Source organism: Arvicanthis niloticus, chromosome 28 (assembly GCF_011762505.2).
Source record: "Arvicanthis niloticus isolate mArvNil1 chromosome 28, mArvNil1.pat.X, whole genome shotgun sequence".
Classification (NCBI taxonomy): Eukaryota; Metazoa; Chordata; class Mammalia; order Rodentia; family Muridae; genus Arvicanthis; species Arvicanthis niloticus.
This window is the reverse complement of record NC_133436.1, coordinates 15519893-15542344: the sequence shown is the minus strand read 5'-3', so window position 1 is coordinate 15542344 and position 22452 is coordinate 15519893. Positions and strand designations below refer to the sequence as shown.

Here is a 22452-nt window from a genome sequence, read left to right as displayed (position 1 = left end):
TGGTGCATGATGCCAGATACACAGTCAGCTGGTCTCAAAAGATGTTTAACATGCACTTGGGGTAGCCTCTGTACTCAGGGGCTCACACCACACTCTCTCTTCAATGTTCTTCTCTGGAATTAATGTTTTCTTAAAAATCCTTGTCCCTCATTCTTGTGTGAGGATGTCAGGTGTGAGTTCTCATTAGAAAGACTAAGATGCTTGCTTTATAGGAGTAAGGGTCCAACACCTGGCCAAACTAAAAATGAAAGTGACAGCTCTGCATCACCCCAGGGAAGCCCGTGTCAGATTTTCTGGAGTGTACATACATCTCTTTCCCTGAGCTGTGATGTGTTTTGTGTCATCCAGCACTTGAGTGCAGCGGGGAAGAGGGGGCAACGGGCTGATGCATCCTTAGCCAAAGTGTTGCTTCCATCTTAGTTCATGGGGCAGTAGTGCATGGGGTCATTCAGTTCAAGATATAGAAGAGCCATTCAGTGGGTACAGGTGATTGCTACTGAGGCTTCCAGTCTGAGTTCAAGTCCCAGAATTGGCATGATAGAAGGAGAGAAGTGACTCCTTAAAGTTGTCCTCCAACCTACCTACCTACACACACACACACACACACACACACACACACACACACACACAGGAAACATACATACATACATTCATACATACATATAGGTTTGCATACATACATAAATATAGTTTTTAAAAGGTATATTCAGCTTTAATCCCAGCACTTGGGAGGCAGAGGCAGGTGGATTTCTGAGTTCCAGGACAGCCAGGGCTACACAGAGAAACCCTGTTCCAAAACAAACAAACAAACAAACAAACAAAAAAGGTATATTCATTATAGTAACTTGACTCCTCTATGCAGTACAAATAAGGCCCAGATGAAAGAACTGGGCATTACCTCACTGGATGAGATCCCTTGAACACATGGAGCTTGTTTCTCCCCTCCTATGCCCCACGGTGCTGCGTCAAGCCGGGAGCTGCTTTGAAGTTGGTGGGAAGAACTGATCTTTATATATCACCACAGGCACCATATAAAGTTAGAAATGCATACATAGTCTCACAGATGAAGTATTTCCCTGACCTAGTCTGAGACTTTCAAATAATACCCACCAGACAGCTGGCGTGGACCCAAATCAAATTCCTGAGGCCAGTCCTTTGTCCTCTCCATGTTCACTTTTGAGTTGAACCAGACAGTGGCTGGTGTGTGTGTGTATGTGTATGTGTGTGGTGTGTGTGTGTGTGTGTGTGTGTGTGTGGTGTGTATGTGTGTGTGTGTGTTGTGTATGGTGTGTGTGGTGTGTGTGTGGTGTGTGTGTGTGTATGATGTGTGTGGTGTGTGTGTGTGTGTGGTGTGTATGGTGTGTGTGGTGTGTGTGTGTGTGTGTGTGTGTGTGTGTGTGTGTGTGTGTGTGTAAAAGCCAGAAGACAAGTTCAGGTCTCATCAGGAGCCATCTACTTTTGGGTTTTTTTGTTTTTTTTGTTTTTTTTGTTTTTTTTTTTGAGATAGAATCTCTCAGTGGCCTGAAGCTTTTCAAAAAGGCTTGGCTAGTTGAGCAAGGATCTGCCTCTCCAGCACTGAGAGGACCCAGGACACGCTCATGCCACAGTGGCCTGGCTGTCCTTCTGGGTTCTGGGGACCAATCTCTGGAACTTTACTGCCTGAGCCATCTCTACAACTCTCCAATGAATTGTTATTGTTTTTCACCTCACTGAAGTCACTGTGGCTCAGGTACTTCAGGGACCATTTATCTGGGTTTTCTACTTCTGATTCTTCCTAACAGGGGACATGAGAAGGCAGTCCGTAGAAGATTAATTACAATAAAACATAAGGCTAAGAAGAGTCTGCTTGGTGATTACCTTAAGACTTTTGCTAGAGACAGAAGCTGCTCAGAGTTCAGGCGGACGGGCTCCTGGGTAGCACTAACACCTGGGGACAGAAGAGAAGTTGGAATCAGATATGTCACCATTAGGGCTAAGGAACAAAGTTCAGTGTTTGTAGCACTTGTCCATAGTGTGCAAGGCCCAGGTTTTATGCACAGCACCGTAAGAGATGAGATGGTTTTTTAGAAGAACTGAGAACGTCCAGAGCCGATACTTGATGTATCTACTTCCCTGTGGTGTTAGGGTTAGAAGTCAGGGCCCTGAAGATTCTAGGCAAGTGCCACTCTTTATCTTTGTCTTAGTTAGGCTTTCCATTGTTGTGAAGAGACATCTTTTTTTTTTTTTTTTTTTTTTTGTTTGTTTGTTTGGTTTTTTTGTTTTTTCGAGACAGGGTTTCTCTGTATAGCCTTTGGCTGTCCTGGAACTCACTCGGTAGACTAGGCTGGCCTCGAACTCAGAAATCCGCCTGCCTCTGCCTCCCAAGTGCTGGGATTAAAGGCGTGCGCCACCACCGCCCGGCGTTTTTTTTTTTTTTTTTTTTTTATTATCATATTTTAATGTTTTTACTGTGGGTGTGTGTGGATGTGTACTCACATACTCACTTATTTGTGAGTGTGCAGAGGTTTCAATGGGCTTGTAGTGGTCAGGGGATAATTTGTAGGAATTGACTCTCTTTCTACCATATTGTTTCTGGGGATTGAACTCAGGTTTTCAGAGGCACCAGGACTGAGGCATCTTGCCACCCACCCTGACTGTTCTTTTTAATTAGTGTGTATGTGTTTGTGTCTGTGTGCATGTGCGTGTGTGTGCATACCACAGTGGATATGTGGAAAGCAGAGTGCACACATGTGATGGTTTGTATATGGTTTTCCCAGGGAGTGGCAGTATCTGGAGGTGTAGCCCTGTTGGAAAAGGGTGTCACTGTGGGCATGGGCTTTAAGACTGTCATCCTAGCTGCCTGGAAGCCAGTATTCTGCTAGCAGCTTTTAGATGAAGATATAAAACTCTCAGCTCCTCCTGCACCATGCCTGCCTGGATGTTGCCATGTTCTTGCCTTGATGATAATGAGCTGAGCCTCTTAACCTGTAAGCCAGTCCCAATTAAATGTTATCCCTATAAGAGTTGTCTTGGTCATGGTGTCTGTTCACAGCAGTAAACCCTAGCCAAGACAACACACAAGTCAGTTTTCACCTTCTTTTGTATGATTGACTTCAAATCGTCAGGCTCAGTAGCAGGATCTTTATTCACTGTGCAAGATTGCAAGTCCATGAGTGATTTTCATATGTGGCCGAGCTGATGTGTAGGCTAGATATTTGGGATCTGAGTCAGGGACACATCCTGCCAAGATCCTGGAGAGCATGGTATCCCTTGTAGTCTGTGACTGGTCTCCTGGAGGCTTGCTGTTTGCTGTCTTCTTTCCCACAGATGTGGTTTCTCAGCACATGGCAAAACACCAGCTTCTTTGAAAAGCCATTCTGTCCCCACCTGTGACTGTACTACATGGCTTCTCTGAGCAGACCCAGGCAGTTAACCAGGGCTGGCCTGGGAAGCCTGGGTACACACAAAATGCTGAGTGCTGGGAGACTGGAGAGAAACAGACTTTGCCCTTCAGAAGACCCTGAAAAAAAGCCCAACTTCTGGGAAGGGTAACCATTTTCTGAGAGGATTGTAGAGGCCACTCTACTGGTTGGCTTTGTGTGTCAACTTGACATAAGATGGAGTTATCACAGAGAAAGGAGCCTCCCTTGAGGAAATGCCTCCATAAGATCTAGCTGTAAGACATTTTCTCAATTAGTGATCAAGGGTGGGAGGGCCCACTGTGGGTGGTGCCATCCCTAGGCTGGTAACCTTGGTGGGTTTTTTTTTTTTTCCCCTTTGGTTTTTCGAGACAGGGTTTCTCTATGTAGCCCTGGCTGTCCTGGAACTCACTCTGTAGACCAGGCTAGCCTCGAACTCAGAAAACTGCCTGCCTCTGCCTCCTGAGTGCTGGGATTAAAAGTGTGTGCCACCACCGCCCGGCTAACCTTGGGTTCTATAAGAAAGCAAGCTGAGCAAGCCAGTGAGGAGTAACATCCCTCCGTGGCCTCTGCATCAGCTCCTGCTTCCTGACCTGCTTGAGTTCCAGTCCTGACTTCCTTTGGTCATGAACAGCAGTGTGGAAGTGTAAGCTGAATTAACCCTTTCCTCCCCACCTTGCTTCTTGCCTATGATGTTTTGTGCAGGAGTAGAAACCCTGACTAAGACAGCCACCATGAGACTCTCTTCCAGAGGCCCATCCTATAGGCTATTTCCTTGCTTGTTTTTGTCTTTATCTTATCTGTCTGACCATCATCATTCACAGTGTTAATGTAGATGGAATCCTCACATTAAATTCTTCAATAGCACTTTTTTTTTCATGCTTTTGTTTTGATATAAGTGGTGTGTGTGTGTGTGTGTGTGTGTGTGTGTGTGTGTGTGTAAGTTGGAGGACAACTTGTGTGAGTTGGTTCTGTTCTGCCTTAGGAGCTCTAGTGATTAAACATGGGTCACCAGGCTTCATGACAGGGGCCTTTACCCCGAGGCGTCTTACTGGCCTGTTAGATGATTTTAGGAAAAGTTGTTTCGTATGTGCTCATGCGTATGCATGGGTGTGGAGGCCAGGGGAAAGCCTCTTCCCACGACTTGTTTTTAGAGACTGGATCCCTCACAACAGCAATAGCTCATGGTTTTCACCAGCCAGCTTCTGTCTAGAGACAGGAGATCTTTTGGAGACGGGAGATCTGCCGGTCTCCATCCCCCACCTCTGATGCTGGGGTTATATCACCTCACAGCTGAGCCTGGCTTTCGCATGGGTCCTGGGGATTCAAATTCTCATCCTCTTGCTTCCACAAGTGTTTTTTACTTACTCTTTGATTCAAGGAGTGTTCTTGCTGAATGGTTACTTTAAAAGGACAGGAGTTATTTACGAGGCCATGGTCATAGCTCAGGGATAAAATGTTTGTACAGCATGCTTGGGGCTCTGGGATTGACTCCTAGCACCACCAAAAAGCAGAAGAGAAAGAATATGTGGGTATGGGAGGCTGAGGCAGGATTGCTTCAAAGTTCAAGGCCAGCCTGGACTACATAGTGTGAGTCCCAAGGCACTTCTGATGCCAATTTTCTGGATTTTATCTCACTGTTGTGCTAAAATACTCGGACAAGAGCAGTTTAAGACAGTGTTTACTCTGGCTCACAGTTCAAGGGACAGTCCCCGCCCCCCAGCAGACAGGTTATGTGAGCGTGAGGTGGCTACTCACAGAGAATCTCAGTCAGGAAGCAGAAAGCAATGAACACACTGCTCAGTCAGCTTTTTCCTTAAGTGCAGCGCAGGATTTAAGCACAGGGAATGAGTGGTACTCACTTTTCGGGTGAGTCTTGCATCTCAACCTACTGAAGATAATCCTTCACAGGCAAGGTCAGAGGCCTAGATTAGGCTAACCTAATCTAGAAAAATCTGTCATAGCGGTGGCTGGAGGATTGTCTCCTAGGTAATTCTAGCTCCTGCCAACTTGACCATCACAACTCAAGAAGTCGCTGACAACATTTTTTGGACTGACAGAAGTAAACATTTTCCCATTGTGACTTGCTTGCCTTTTCTGAAATTAAGAAATACCGACCACTCAGGAATATTAGAATCTTTTTTTTCTGGGTGCTTTCTGTCCTTACTCCCTCATTCCCAGCTTAGAAACTTTCTTTACATGACAGAAATAAACCAAAAAATCAGATACACACACACACACACACACACACACACACACACACACACACACACACATATATATATATTATATATATATATATATATATATATATATATATATATATATGGAAACAGTTAAGGGCTGTGTAACCTCAGAGCAAAATTTTAAAGTATTTACTTGTGTGTGTGTGTGTGTGTGTGTGTGTGTGTGTGTGTGCATGCATTATGAGTGTGGGCATATGCATAGGGGTCAGAAGACAGTTTTTTGAGTCAGTTCTTGCCTTCTCCCTTGTTTTGAGGCAGAGCCTCTTGCTTCTGGTACTGCACTGCATCCTCCAGGCTACTGGCCCACAACTATCTGGGTGTGTCTTGTGCTTCTGCCTCTCATTGCACCTATAGGAATGCCAAGATTCCAGTCCGCCAGGCCACCACCACGTCTACCTTTCTTTCTCATGTCTTCCAGAATTAGATCTTAGGTCCTCAAGCTTACTTACATGGTGAAACTCTTTTACCACTGAGACACATTGCCAGTCCCAGGGACAACTTTAGGCCATACATGTTTAGAGATGAATGCAAACATTTATGTACAATGAAAAAAAAAAATCACTGCAATTTTTTTTTTGTTCCAGAGTCAGTCTCTACATTCCCTTCCTGTGATTCATCAATTTATCATTTTTATAAAAACCGCTTGGCTTTCTCTCTGAGTATCTTTTACTACTGTTCCTCAAACAGATAAGAAAATCTTTTGTTTGTTTGTTTGTTTGTTTTTTGTTTTTTCGAGACAGGGTTTCTCTGTGTAGCCCTGGCTGTTCTGGAACTCACTCTGTAGACCAGGCTGGCCTTGAACTCAGAAATCCGCCTGCCTCTGCCTCCCAAGTGCTGGGATTAAAGGCGTGCGCCATCACTGCTTAGCCAGATAAGGAAATCTTAGCATCCTATTTCTGTGAATGCTACTGTAACCCCGTTGCTAAACAAGATGTCTAAAGAGCCTCATACAAGTAATCCAGCGCTGTCTCGGATCTGAATATATTTGGATGTTTCCTTCCCAAGGCGGGGGATTTCTGGGTGTTTCTGTGGTTTGCAGAGTCTATGAGGCGAAAACGACACTTCTATCTCGCTCGGCACATTCGTATGAATAAAAGAACAGTGGTGCTCCGTTCTTGTTTTCCGTTATTTTCTTCACGTAGGAATCACACCGTGTGCACACCCAGAGCTGAGGGAGTTTACACCAGCAGCCACTGCGGCAGTTGTATTTGTCCTTCCCTGCTTTGTGGTTGGTACTTGTTCCTTTGGAGCTAATCCGCTTTGAAAATATTAGCCGGGTGAACCAGTGAGTATACGTTTGTTCCTCAGAGAATAGTAAAGAGGCTGCACACGGGGAATGAGTCCGTTACACTTGCTGAAGATGGTGCTTACCCCTCCCCCATGCCTGAGGACATTGGTTAAAGCAGAGGTGTCTAGGGAGCCTAGTCCTCAGTTTCACAGTAACCCTATTTGCTATGCCTCAGCTCGATGCTGTCCCTCAGGTATAAGCGAAAGTGGAGGACTCGTGACTCCGTTATTTAATGGCTGAGTTTGCTGCGTTGTGGAGAATACATTTTGCTAGTGGTGCTCCTATTGACACGTGTTTTATTGAATTTGAGCCTTCCCATTCCTAATGCTGAGACCAAAGGTGACCTCCGAATCGTTACCATCCTCCCTGTGAGTCTGTTCCCTTGCAGATAATCTACTCTAGAATCAAAAGTAATTCTTCTTCCTTGTTTGAGGTGCATAATAACTTGGTCTGGAGAGTAGACACAATAAGACCTGCCCCCTGCTCCTAGTAAACAAAGACCCCCATGCTTGCTTTTCTGCTAAAGGTGGCTTCCCCACTCAGAAGAAATATTTTATGATTTCGCTTTCTTTTCTGTTTTAACGTGTGACATAATCTTGTATATTTTTAGGAAGACCTGCCTGCCACCCCATCATTATATCCTCCTTTCAGCCTCTGTTTGTCTTGGTACCAGTTGTTAACACCTGGCATCTGATGTCACTCTCTTACCTCCTCCTTGATAGAGAGTAGAGCCAGGGATGGGGATTCCTGTGGTTTAATACATCAACCTGTTTTGCTTTATTTTTGTTAGTCTCCCTATATAGCCTGGAGTAGCCTCAAACTCACAGTAGTCTTCCTATCTCTTCCTGGCCAGGCTGGTCTTACAGATGCATGCGCCATGCCTGCAGGTGCCCCAGTTTTGTGAGTCTTGGCCATGCTCCCTTTTGTAGCATGGGTGATAACAAAGTTAGATCTCTTTCAGAGCTGACCCTCAGGTGTTTACTGCTGGTTGGCGCCTGATATTGCCTGAGCATGGAATACCATCCCGACCTATCCATGAGGGAACAAGGATTCCAGGAAATGTTCTGTAGGTGCAGGAGCACCTCCTCCCCATAGCACATGCTTTGTGTTTCAGATACAATAATGTTGCATGGCGTTTTCTCAAGCTCCGCCCTCATCTTGTTGATGATTTGAAAACTGTAGAGCGCTAATGTGAACTAAGCCTTGAACTCAGGGGAAAGTCCTTAGGTGTGCCATTCTGGGAACTTATTTAGATTTACTCCTGCTGGTGTTGAAATAGCCCAGGCAATCCTCCTGCCTCAGCTTCCCAAGTGCTGAGATTACAGGTGGGTGTCATTGTACTCTGCTTCTTTCTCTTAATTACACACACACACACACATACACACACACACAAGGTGTGCGTAAATGTATGCATGTGACCTTCATTTGAATGCATCCCCATAATCTGTGGAGTCAATTTCTATCTGTAAAATGAGCATCCTTTAGAAGCCTGACTCATCAGTATCATTCCTTTGGGCCCTAGAACCTAAGAGGATTAGCTCATGTAGACACCTGAGCCTTCTTGGACGGGTGCTTGAAATATCATTATGCCTATTTATAAATTATTTCAGTGGTTTTTAAAATCTGATACTAAAAGTCATTTTCTGCATTTGAAGTTTTAATCTTAACTGGATAAAAGGTTTGTGAGGGGACATTCTATTCAATACTATCTTGCTTCAGAGGCATCTGGGTATGAAGAACAAAGTTAATGGCTTTATAAACGAATGCCACCACAAGGTGTCACGTGGATCTCTGATGCCTTAGTTCTGCTGAGTTCCTGGAAGGTTGGGACTTTGAAGAAATACTCAAGGAACTTAATTGACAAAGAGAGGGGGGAAAAAAAGCACTCTGGCTTCCTGCTTTATAGACTTCAATCTAAGACTGGGCGTTTCGGCTCTCAGGTAGGTGAGTGTGCCAAATAGCCAGGACCAGAGCATGTGAAGGAATGAGGTGTTCATCTCCTGCTGGGAAGCAAGAGGACCAGGAAGGGGGTTATCCTATAATCCATTCTAGGAGTATGGCCCCAATAACTTAAGGTTCTCCCAGTCCAGTCCTACTCCTAAAGGCCTGTGGCACCCTCCAGTAACACCACCCTGGGGAGTGTTCAGAACCCCAACCACAGTAGTTAGGCAAAGAAAATGTATTCTCTTGTTTTAGAATTTAGCCTCTGGGCCGGGCGGTGGTGGCGCACGCCTTTAATCCCAGCACTTGGGAGGCAGAGGCAGGCGGATTTCTGAGTTCCAGGCCAGCCTGGTCTACAGAGTGAGTTCCAGGACAGCCAGGGGTACACAGAGAAACCCAGTCTCAAAAAACCAAAAAAAAAAAAAGAATTTAGCCTCTGGGCAAGCAAGATGGTTGAGCAGGTAAATGCAATTGTCCTACAAGCCTGGCAACCGGAGTTCTATTCCCCGGTCCTGACATAGAAGTTGAGGGAAAGAATTGACTCTACAAAGTTTTCCTCCACATATGTACCCACACGTAAACAGAGGAAACACGCAGACACATACAGTCAATACACGACAACCTAAAATTATCTTTCATTTGAAGCCAGCTTGGTGTACACAGTGAGTTTCAGGCCAACCATGTCTCAAAAACAAACAAAAACAAAAATGTCCCCATTTGTGGGTATACTTTTGAATTTTTTCTGATTGTTATTGTTATTTGAATGTCTGTATAGACATATCTGTTATTCAGGTGAGGGCTGGGATTAAAGACAGGTACCACTGTGCATGGCTGCTTTAACATGTCATTAATTTTTTAAAAATTACCTCTCTCTCTCTCTCTCTCTCTCTCTCTCTCTCTCTCTCTCTCTCTCTCTCTCTGTGTGTGTGTGTGTGTTCATACAGAGCTCACTGTGGTTGATATTCTTTTTCTACTATGTGAGTCCGAGGGATCGAACTTAGGTCACCAAGCTTGAGAGCAATTTTGTTTTTGTTTTTGGCTGCGCTATCTTGCCTTCCAGCTTTGCTGTATCTTAACATAGGTGTGTCACGTTTAGAAAGTGCCAAGCATGTGGTCATTACCTCACTGTACGGGTCTGCTGGGGCCACTAGAACACAACTCTAGAGCAGATGACATAGAGACAGACATTTATCATTCTCATAGTCCGAGCAGTTTCAAGGACTCCTGAGGCCTCTCCCTGGCTTGTAGATGACTGCTCTCTTGCTATCCTACATTGTCTTTCTTTTCTACATTCCTGGCTGTCTTTAATTGTCCTAATTTCTTCTCATGAGGATACCAGATGGTTTGGGTTAGAGCCCACCTTAGGTGACCTCATTTTTAAACCAGTTGTTTGTTTAGTCGTTTTCACTTTATTTTATTTTATTTTATTTTATTTTATTTTTAAAGACTCCTTGAGTTTCCCAGGCTAGTCTTGGACTCTCTAGGATAGAAGCCACCATACTTGGCTTAACTGGCCATTTAAAGGCCCTTTCTCTTCAGAGCCTAGGGCCCTGGCTCAGTTGCAGTGTTTACCTAGTATGCACAAAGCTCTGGGTTCTCTCCCTAGAAGGACATCAAATTGGGGTGTGATAGCACAGGAGATAATGAAAAGGGAGTCAGAAGTTCAAAGTCACACTTAGCCACATTTGCCCATTCGGGGTCAACTCACACTTCTGTGAGACCTTGTCTTTAACATTGGGGTTGAAGAGGGAAAAGGGGCAGCTCTATCCAATGGGGTACCAGGTGGTGGGAGGGCCAGTTAGCCTAGCATTCTGTGATTGTTAGATTGGAAAGTCAAATTTGGGACCAAGAAGACTCAAGTAGATGAGAGTTACAGGGCTGGTGTGTCAGGTCCCTGCTCCTTCCTTCTGGGGAGTTTTTTTTCCATAAAAGGAGGCCTGAAAATCTGCCTGTCTCGGGACTGACTCCTATGTTCTGCAGAGCAAACCCTCCTCCCTTTCCGCAGGCAGCCCTCTAAGTATTTGCAAACATCAATCATGTCCCGCTTTCATCTTCCCTAATATCTCCTGAGAAAAGAAGCTGCCTCGCATTAAAAGAAAAAAAAAAAAAAAAAAAAAAAAAACGCCAGGACTTACGTATATTTCCAAGAGGAATGTGCTTCGTGGAAGCCTGCCAAAACTAACTGGGCCTCGCTATTACTATTTCTCGTTTTTAAGTTTATTTCTCACTCTTTTAAAATGTAAGAATAAAGCCAGGCATGGGGCTGCATGCCTGGAACCCTCAGCACTTGGAAGGTAAAACTGGGAGTAACAGTTCAAGATTCTCTTCTGCTGTATATTGAGTTCAAGGCTAACCTAGGATACACAAGACCCTATTTGTGGTAGTTTGAATGTGCTCTGCTCAGGGAGTGGCACTGTTAACAGGTGTGGCCTTGCTGGAATAGGTGTGTCACTGTGGGCTTTAAGACCCTCATCCTAGCTGCCCAGAAGTCAGTTTTCTCCTAGTAGCCTTCAGATGAAGATGTAGAACTCTCAGCTCCTCCTGCACTATGCCTGCCTGGATGCTGCCATGTTCTTGCCTTGGTGATAATGGGCTGAGCCTCTGAACCTATAAGCCAGCCCCAATTAAATGTTATCCCTATAAGAGTTGCCTTGGTCATGGTGTCTGGTCACAGCAGTAAAACCCCTAAGACACTATTCCAAAACTAAACAAACAAACAAAAGGACTGGGGAGATAGTTCAGTTCGTAAACATGCTGTGCACTTCAGTACTGTTCCCCAGAACCTGTTTTAAAAGCCAAGTGTGGTATGGAACATACTTGCAATCCTGATACTGGGAAGGCCAAGATAAGAGAGTCCCTGGGACTTGGTGGCCAGACATTCTACTACTTGGTGTGTTCTAGGCCAGTGAGAGACCCTGCCTTTTAAACTTTAAAAGATATATATTTTTATTATTTCAGATGTACGGGTATTTTGCCTGCAGGCCTGTGTTTCATGTGGGAGCTGGGAACTGAACCCAGGTCCTCTGCAAGAACAGCTAGTACTCTTAACTGCTGGGCCATCTTTCCAGCCAGAGATATGGCAATTAATTAAAAAAAAAAAAACAAACTTATTCTTATTACATTCAGTCTCTCTCTCTCTCTCTCTCTCTCTCTCTCTCTCTCTCTCTCTGTGTGTGTGTGTGTGTGTGTGAGAGAGAGAGAGAGAAAGAGAGAGAGAGAGAGAGAGAGAGAGAGAGAGCAATTTACAACAGTCAGGTCTCCATTAAATGGGTTACAGGGATCTATGCAAAGTCATCAACCTTGGCAGCGAGTGCCTTTACCCTCTGAGCCATCTTGCCAACTCCTAAAAGTGACTTTTCAGAACTTAGCTAGCATGCACATGGCCCTAAGCAATCCCCAGTACAAACACAAACACCCCAAAAGTCAGTCAAGAGTCTCCAGCCTCAGTGAAGGCCCTCACCTGGTTCTTACCATGATACAATACTAACATATTAATACAGATCTCTGGCCTTCAGAGTATGAGAAATGAGCCCTGGTTGTCCGGGAGCTGTGTGCCAGGTTTATGGTACTTTGTGTCGTTGCCCTAACCGACCAAGATAGTCAGCGAATGAACTTTTAAAGAAGTGTATTATATTGTTTCATCCTGACTGTCAAATCTTGGCTCTGAGTGTTCCCCTCACTGAGTTAATTTCCGTTCAGTGTGTTCAGACACACTGGGATTCTATCAGGGTCAGCATGATGGATACGCTGCTGTCCAACCTGCCTTTATCCAGACGTAATCCCTCGTGTGCTTCTGGAGACGTCAGCCTCCTGAAGCTCACAGAAAAGAATCTCCAGGATCCATTTCCACTTGATAAGCTGTCAGCTAGAAATCCAGGCAGCTCACCTGGGGGAAGTTCATTTTCCACTTGTCTCAGTCATTGCTCTATTGCTGTGCAGAGCCAGTATGACCAAGGCAACTCTTATAAAGGAAAGCGTTTAACTGGGAGCTTGCTTACAGTTTCAGAGGGTTAGTTCCTTATAGTCACGGCAGGGGCATGGAAGGGCTGTGGGGGCACTCCTGGTGCTGGAAAAGTAGCTTATAGTTACATCCTGACCTGGAGAGAGAGAGAGAGAGAGAGAGAGAGAGAGAGAGAGAGAGAGAGAGAGAGAGAGAGACAGAGAGACAGAGAGAGAGAGACAGAGAGAGAGAGAGAGAGAGACAGAGACAGAGAGACAGAGAGAAAGAGAGAGACAGAGAGAGAGAGAGAGAGACAGAGACAGAGAGAGAGACAGAGAGACTGGGCAGGATGTGGGCTTTTGAAACCACCAAGTCCACTCCTACTGTCAGACTGTCTCTAACAAAGCCACGCCCACTCCAGTAAAGCCACACCTCCTAATCCTTCTCAAATAGTGCCACTCCCTGATGACTAAGCATATATATATGCTGTGTGTGTGTAGCTTCAGATTATCCCTCCTCCCTACTCCTCTTGACTAAGACTTGAGGAAAACGAGTAAGTCAGAGTAAGTCAAGTGCTTGCTTTGCATGCAAGTGTGAGAAGCACCATTGGGATCTCCAGCCCTGGTATATAAAAGCTGGCTACCATGGTTCTTGTCTGGAGGGTAGAGACAGACAGTCTAGCTGAAATGACAGGCTCCTAGGTCACTGAGAGGCCCTGTCTCATAAAGTGGAGAACAGTGAAGACAGCAGACACTGACCTCTGACCTCAACATACACACACATAAGTGTGCTCACACACAGGTAGGTGCACATACAAAACACAAGTCACACTAAACGAATAATTTCTAAAGACACATGCTACACAGCCTTTGGGACTCCATCAAAAATACACCATTTATTTTCCAGTTTTACTCTAACTAAACAGGTATGGGGTTGGTTTCCACCTTCAATCCCAGCATTCAGGAGGCAGAGACAAGTAGATCTGTGTGAGTGACAGGTGTCTTGTTAGCTGTCTGATGTGGGAGTCGGTGACAAAGCTCAGGTCCTCTGAGGGAGCGGCCAGCACTCAACCACTGACCCATCCTCCAGCCCTCCTTTAATTGGTTTTTACTCTTCACTTTCCTCCATGCTTTCGAAGTGTTTTAAAATTTCATGCTCTCCAGATTATTTATTTGGATTTTTAAAACTTAAATAACCATATCTGTGTTAACATATCCAATGCATCCGGACCATAAAATTCAATTAGCTAGTTCTCTTGCTACATAAGGCAGAAACCTAAATACTCAGAGCCCAGAAGAACCAGCTATCCTGTCAATAACTCGCCAGTTGTTGGGGTTAATATTTAAAACGGCATGGCCCAATCTGGCTTGTTCTTATGGGGCCGCCATGTTCCTGACTAGACAAGGCCTGAGGTCAAGCCACTGCTTAGCTCAGACTGGCTAAAAGCACTGGCCCTGGCTCTGCCAATCTACCATGCTGTCTTCACAAAGCTTGGCTGAACCCCAGACAATACCCGCCATCCATGCGGTACCTTGGTAGAAATGAGACTCTAAAGCTTAATTATTATCCAATGGCTTTATATATTTAAAAATGCTCGGACTGGAGAGATGGCTCGGTGGTTAAGAGCACTGACTGCTCTTCCAGAGGTCCTGAGTTCAATTCCCAGCAACCACATGGTGGCTCACAACCATCTGTAATGGGATCTGATGCCCTCTTCTGGTCTGTCTGAAGACAGCTACAGTGTACTCATCATATAAATAAAATAAAGAAATACATTTAAAGATTTAAAAAAAATGCTCAATTAACAATTTGCCCACACAATTAGAGTTGCTGCCCAATACCTAACCATAGATAAAATTTGTTACCCAGGACTGTTCTTGATGCATTCATAGCTCTCCATGGCTGCTACATCTTGCCTTCTCCTTCATCCCCTAGCTCCTCATACTTCTCCTCTTCCTCTTCTTACTCCTCCCACATTAGCTCCTCCCAAATTACTGAGTTTATTGTAAAATGTAGTGGGGGGAAATATTCTGCTACAGCCAGTATTCTTTCAGATATTCAGTATAGCCTTTAATCCTTGCACTCAAGAAGTAGAGACAGACAGATCCCTGAGTTCTAGGCCACCCTGGCCTACAGAACAAGTTCCAGGACAGCCAGGGCTACAGAGAGACCCAGTCTAATATTAGATATACATAGTGCATCCTCTGGAGCTGTAGATTCCACATCTAATCAACCAATGCCTAGGATCAAATAATTCTGTCTGTCTGTCTGTCTGTCTGTCCGTCTGTCTGTCTGCCTCTCTCTCTCTCTCTCTCTCTCTCTCTCTCTCTCTCTCTCTCTCTCTCTCTCTGTGCGTGCTTGTGCTTGTGTGCTTGCTAGGCTAGGATACTTTTTGAACATGCAGACAGGAAAGTTGAGATTTGAGGCTAACCTGGGTTATACACAGTAAGACCCTGTCTCAAAACAAAGCAAACAAACATACAAACAGCCAGATATAGTAGTGCATGTGTGTTAATTCTAGCACTTGGGAACAGAGATGGAAAAATAAGGAATTCAAGGCCAGCCTAGGATATATATAAAACATTATCTCAGAACAAACAATAAACCAACAAAGGTCACCATGTATTCATTATGCAGTTGTCGGTGGTCCCTTGCGGTGTACATCATCCAGTGCAAGACAGTGATGTATAAACAGAGGCCAAAGATGCCTGGCCACCAGGCAATATTCCTGTACCCCAAAGGATCTAGGGAACCGCTCTCTGCTCCCGGGCAGAAGTGTGTCCTAGAACACAAAGTCCACAGTTGATACTAGAAAGGACTGACTGCCCCTAGAACAAGATTTCTCAGCATGCCACAGGCTTACGGCAAGCATTTCCCTTTCCGTGTGTGATCCGCCTCTGCTCACTCTAGTTTTCTTCAGCTGTGTTATGTCTGTGTGTCATTTTCCCCCATTGTGACAAAATTCTATTATCGTAGCTTTTTGTGGGTCAGGGTTGAGATTTGGTCTTGTTAAATAGTCTTGGGTTGGGCTAGTATTTGATATATAGCCTAGGCTGGCCTCAAAGATGGCAATCCTCCTGCCTCAGCCTTCTGGGTCCTGGGATTTACAGGTGTAAGCCACCAGTTCTGACTACCTTCATCATTTTTAAATTTTTGAGTTTTATTCTATATGTATAGGTGTTTGGCCTGCCTATATACCTGTTTGTATGTTTGTGTGGGTGTGTGTTTGTGTGTGCCTGATGTCTTCAGAGGCCTGAAGAGGACATCTATCGGGTCCTCTGGAACTGGAGTTAGAGACAGTTGTGAGCAGCCTCATGGGGTGTGAGAACTGAACCTGGGTCCTCTGCAAGAGCAGCCAGTGCTCTTAAGCTCTCAGACAGCCCTCCAGCCCCCACAAACTCCATTTTAATCATGGTTTCCTTACACAGATCCACTATACTTGTTTAACCCTGTGTCAGTTGGCGGGCACACTAAAGTTGTTTTTAAAGGCACTATCTTTAAACTTTGTACGTAACATCACAACAGTGGTCCTGTGCAGGTTGTCCTCTGAGTGTGTGTTCTCATTGCTCTTGGGTGTATGTTTGTTGCTGGGACATCTGGCAGCTGTGTTGGGCTTTGGGGAAGTCCCAGGCACTTTCCATATCAGTTTCCCTTGCTGCCAGCGGCAGCTTCTTCATGGTCACTGTTGTCATTTGGTTTTTAGCATCCTGGTGGGTGTGAAGAGGTTTTAATTTGCATATTTATAATGGATAATGGTGTTGAACATCTTTTCACCAGTTTATTAACATTTATCTTAGATAGCCCTTCCTCGTGCGTGGGTCATTTCTGTAACTCTCCTCTGGATAGCATCTCTATGTCTCCTTTGCTGTCCTGGACCTCCAAACATGAACTGTGGGTAACAGTAGCTATAGGAAACCCACCCATGAGTCCCCAAGTCACACGTTACAGGCATCGCCCCAGAATGTTGCTTGTGTCCAACATTGGGGAGTCCCCATTCTTTTCATAGGCCAACTCTATCCTGGTCCCCCCCAGGATGATCGCCACTCACGACTCTAAGTTCTAAGGCCATAGTATCTGACTGGCCCCCAGTGGGTTTCAACACAACAAAACAGGAGCATGACCTTGGCAAACATTTGTTGATTGAATCGTGCAGATTTAAGAAAACATCCCCTCTCCCCCATCTTCCACCAAGTGATGGGTGTATATCATCTGGTCGTTTTTGCTGTGGGTCGTGATGCCTGGCTCTAAAATTTCTCATTTGATAGGAGTAGAAAGGAGGAGATGGCAAAAGAAAGTCGCCTGCATTTGCAGTGACCCTTCTGTCTGACCTTTCCTTCTGCGTTTGTCCTGATTGATGGTTTTCCATTTTTAAGGCCAGCCCCAGAGGAACTTGCTGGCAGCCACGATATATACTCCTTGGCCTTCATGGCTCAGGAAGACAGTGATCCCAGAGAACTGTGTGCTGGGAGTGTCAGCCCCTAAAACACAGCATCTGTTGCTCTGCCTCCAAGCCTTAGCAGCCTTCTATGAAGTATGTATCTTTCAAGAGTGTAATGTCACCTGCGTCATGAAAGCAAAGAATTTGCCTTAGCCTTTTTTTTGGTTTTTTTGAGACAGGATTTCGCTGTGTAGCCCTGGCTGTCCTGGAACTCACTCTGTAGACCAGGCTGGCCTCGAACTCAGAAATCCGCCTGCCTCTGCCTCCCAAGTGCTGGGATCAAAGGCGTGCACCACCACTGCCTGGCGCTTTAGCCTTTTTAAAAAAGAGTGTTCTGTGTCTGAACTTCGTATCTGGTGACTTTTCCCCTTAGCTATCAAGGTGTCATCGCTGTCGTTAGAATTTGGACTCAGAAGGGAAGGTGACGGTGATGCAGTTATGTAAATCCGAATCCACAGAGGAGTGAGAGCCATGTGCTGTGCACAACTGAGTGCTGGGGAGCGATGATTCTGTATTCTTAGGTCCCCGGGGCTTCAGGGGTCCTGGGACACTCTGGGGAAGTATCTAGTTAAATGTGGACCACTGATGCTGATCTAGGGGCTTCTTATCCATGATCTACACAGCCGGAATAGACGGTGGGAAGAAAGAAAGCTGGGCTGTCTGAAACTCCACCTACTGGGAACGCAGAGGGCAAATGTCTGCTCCCAGACCTTAACCAATCAGGATAAGACCTATTGTCTGGCTTACCTAGACTCACAGCCAGGTTGGGTGTTGGCTGGAAAGCCCAATCTGTATAAAGCTGATCTGTGTAACATTCTCTGATTGCCAGGGAGGAGTTAGCCCTTTCTTCTCTCTTTCTGGGCCGGAATGTGGTGCGTCCCGCCCCCTGGTGGCTAGAAGCAGCAACCATTGTCAATGCCTGACCAAAATCTTAGATTTTTTTTTTTTTTTTAATCTACTTTTTGTGTAGCTTTTCTTTGCCCACTCTTCTCCACACCAATCTCGATGTCCAATTCCCTAAGAAGTCATGAACAAGGCCTTCAGGTCTGAAGAGAAGAGCAATAATAAAACCTTTTATTTTGGAGTGGGGAGAGGTCGTTTGCAGCAACAGGCTGGTGCCTAATGGACCTATCTTAACAGAAGACCCAGCTCATTTATCACTCATGTCTTTGGAGAGAAACAATCTCAAGATTAACGGAAAAGAAATATCGGGGGCTGCCTAAATTTTTATTTGCAGGAGAACGTTGGTGAAGTCTCAACCAAATGTTTAGCTCATTACTACCACGAAAAGAGGAGAGACTCAAGGGTCAGATATTTCTGCTTTTTAAAAAAGTTACCTTGGCTAGGTGTTGAAGACAGTTCGCTTTGTGACAACCCTTCGCAAAAGGCCTGGGAAACAGGACTTCAGAGAGTTATGGGTCTTTACACTGGCCGGTGTGTAGGAAACGGTTGGCAACATGTAAAATACCATGGGCTTTAAAAATGAAATGCTAGTTTACACCTCATCCACCCTTAAACCAACCGAAGGACACAGAACACTGGCGTTAAAAATCGGAGAATTTAATATCTATGCAGTTATTGCCTTTACATAATTTTAAAAGTTTGAGATGCAGTAGTCGGTGCCAGAGATGAAGTCACCGCTTGGATCGGATACTGATGCTCCGGTCTGGCTCACCCCAGAGACTTAAAAACTTCCCCCTGGGTCGCTACAGACCAGGCACAGAGACCAACCCTGTAAAGTGGGGCACGTGACTGCCACGGTGGTGAAGCCAAGTCCGGACAGAGGTGTGGGCTGGCTGGCTGTGGGCGGGGCCTGGGGCGTGGGCGGGGCCGTCCTATAATTAGCAGGAGAAGCGCTTCTTCTGTGCGCATTGCTGCACCTCTAGGGCTGGAGAGACTTCTTGATGCTCTGAGGGTAGTTAGGACTGCGTTCCTTCCGATCTCATCAACAATTCACTGGGTTAGCAGCAAGGAGACAGAGGAGAAGGAGACTTCCTACCTACCGTAGGAGGCCGAAGACTATTATTAAGTATGCTGGGGACAATTACCATCACAGGTAAGACTTCACTTTCACTTGGTGACTTTTTCTTCCTGCTGATGTGACTCTGGAAGAAGAGTCTCAAGAGGTGAGCCGCAGCGTGCCTGGAATTTTATTGGCTTTCAATTATCTCTCCCTGCACATTCCCCAGGAGAGCATTCCATAGTCCCTCATGAACCAATGAACCGCACGTTTTATTTTTATTTAAACCAAAATCTTCCTGGAAGCGCTCGCTCACGGGACAATGCATCTGGTTGGGAACTATATCCTTTCCCCTTGGGGAAGTGGGGGCTGTGTTGTTGAGCGGAGCCACAGCAGCTAGCTGAATTGAATCAGCGTCAGATTCGGTGTGGATAATCTGCTCTAGTCTAATTTTAAAAGTTCCTATGTCTGAGAAATTGCAAGCATTTGACGCTTCCTAGAGCACGGTAACAAGAATGTTGAGTAATGAGAACGCTGAGTGAGATCATGTATAAGACTAATATTTTAGTTTAGTTCTGGCATATGAGGTTGATATTAGTAAAGCCATAGTTACTAAAAGTACAGCAAGAAACACCATTTAAGTGTTAGTAAAAAATATATACATTTTTTTTTCTATGCTTGTTTTCTAGGAATCTACTCGTGTGGGTTGTAATGTAATCTCTAGAAAGTGGGCTGCCTACCCAGGCTTTCAGAATGCATTTGCAAATCCACTAACTTGGTATTTGATAGTCTTAGCTAGTTCTCTGAAGGCTGGGCTGTTTAGGAGACTGTGTGTTTATGTTTGCTTTCCCTTTTACTCCCTCAGAAAATGAAACTCTACTTGCTAACTTACATTTATAAAAATGGCTCTGATTTAAATATTTGAGACCAATGCTGACAAATCTGTTGTCTCAAAATGGGGCACAGATTTTCCAGGACTTGTCTCTTTGCTCCCCCAAAGCCATGTCTCCCTGTGGAATCTTAAATGACTTGAAAAGTTTAGCAGAGCTAAAAATATCTCTCACTTCCTATAGTTCAGCTTGTTTTCACCGAGGGCTCCCTCATATTCTGTCCCGTCTGTAAGGTCAGTTGTCTTTCTACCGCTGGCCAGGGTGGAAATTTAGGAAGCCTAGAAATTAAAAACGTTTAAAAAAAAAATGAATAGCATTCTTCTCCCAAGTCGTTAGGTGTTTTGTTTAAGATTTGTTTGTAATCATGTGCATATGTATGTGCCAGTCAGTCAGTCTGTGTGTGCCTATACGCATGTGAGTGCAGGTGCCCTCCAAAGCCAGAGATGGTGGATTCTAGAGCCTATAGTTACAGGCGCTTGGATTGTGGGAACTGAATTTCTGGTCTCTGGAAGAGTTGTCTATCCTCTTAAGCTGCACCCCCTCTCCAGCCCCCCGAGTCAGGGTGTCTACATGAATAAGCAATGCTTTGAATGCTCCTCCAAGACCTCCCTTTCTTCTGGCATTTTTTTGTGTGTATAAGGTGTTGTATATTCCATATTTTATTGGTTTGTCACATGCTCAGTTTCTTGTGGGAAGGAGGGGGTTCCAGCCGGTAATCCCAGTGGAGCCACAGGCAGAATATTATTTAGAAGATCATTCAATTTTTAAGGTACTATCAAGTGCCTTATTGCTTTCCAGATTACACTTCACAATGTGGACAGTGTTGCGTGGGTTTGCACTTTTTGCTACTAATCAGAAACTGCACAAAAAAAAAGAATTCAGGCAAGTTGGGGCATGGATTTGGTTCCAGAACTCGGGGAAGAGGCTAGCTGCACTCTGTGGGTTCAGGACCAGTCTAGTCTATAATAGAGAGCTCCAAGAAGGCTGGTGTGAGGTGGGAAAACTCTGTCTCAAAAGAAAGAAATAGAGAACACGAAATCTTTCATGGCAGGGGGTTAGATATAACTCATCTGGTAAAATGCTTGCTGAGTTTGAGCTAGGCATAGAATCACAGACCTGCCATCTAACCATTGGGAAGGAGGATCAGGAGTTCAAAGCCTGGCTGGGATTCCTGAGACCTTGTCTCTAAAAAGTACAGGGCAAGCAGACTTCTTCAAAGGACATCTCAGTGTCTTTGTGTTGCCGGGTTTTTATAAGTTAAACTGATTAAGGAAGATGTATTAATGTATTCTCAGTAGTTGTTAAGAAGTTGGTCAGAGCCGGGCATGGTGGTGTGAGCCTTTGATCTCAGCACTCAGGAGGCCAAGGCAGGCAGATCTCTGAGTTTGAGGCCAGCCTGATGTTTACAGCTAGTTCTATGATTACATAGCCAAGGCTACACAGAGAAACCCTGACTCAAACAAACAGTTGTTCAGAATCTTAAAAAGCAGCGAAGGCTTCTGAACTCCTTGTTTAAATAAGAGAGAAGAGAGTTTCTGTAGCATTTGAGGAGGAGCCTGGTGCTTTAGCTTCTTAAACTCGGGCAAGTTGATGGTGTGTGTACAGCAACTACTTTGAATTATGTTTTTACCTCTAAAAGCAGGAAAACAATCTTAAAGATGCTCGCACAGACACATGAGGTTCAGACAGTACAAGCTGAATTAGGATCTGATGTACATTTTGCTAGTAATCAGAAACCACACAAGAAAGAGGTCAGGCATGTTGGTGCATGGATTTGGTACACTGGATCACCATTCTAAGATCCCATTAGCATTAACTAGGCATAGAAGCTAGAAAATAGTTTACAACATGATGGTGAGAGAGGGTCCCCTTCCCTGATGCACAGTGGTACTGTGACAGCAAAGGACAGGGTCTCACTTAGCCGAAGCTGCTTCAAACTCTCCCAAGGATCATCCTTTCCATACCTTCCTTTTCTGGTCCTTCTGTGTCTCCTTTCCAATGCTAGGCTTACAGACCACTGCTACCACACCCAGCTTGTGCAGTGCTGGGGATGGCAACCAGGGCTCTCATGCTCAACTGGCAGGGGCACTCTCCTATCCTTACTAGCCCAGAGCTACTACTTGCATCTTACTTATTACTAGGGTGTGTTCCTGGGTGCATGTGTGTGGGCACGCATGCATGCATGCGCACCATGGTGTGCTTGTATTGCTGTGTGTTGTAGGAAGACAATTTTCCTTGTCCATTTTCTGCAGCTCGGGTCCTTAGGAGTGTTGGGCAAGCTCCTTTAGCCTCCGACCCATCTCACTGTCACCCTGGGTATCCCCCTGACTGGCCTAGAACATGACATGTAG

At 45.1% G+C, this 22452-nt stretch overlaps 1 protein-coding gene across 3 annotated transcripts in view; it reads left to right on the top strand.

Moving 5' to 3' along the window:
• The window catches only part of Akap12 (A-kinase anchoring protein 12), a 90723-nt gene that overhangs the window by 45664 nt on the left and 22607 nt on the right, over positions 1-22452 (top strand). Inside the window, exon 1 of one of the 3 annotated variants that reach the window (XM_076926779.1) lies at positions 19108-19307. The exons of the other annotated variants lie outside the window; for them this stretch is intronic. Coding sequence (XP_076782894.1) covers positions 19283-19307 — 25 coding nt within the window. The 5' untranslated portion in view covers positions 19108-19282. Of the gene's footprint in view, positions 1-19107; positions 19308-22452 lie in introns of those variants that run through there. 3 annotated transcript variants of the gene reach the window in all.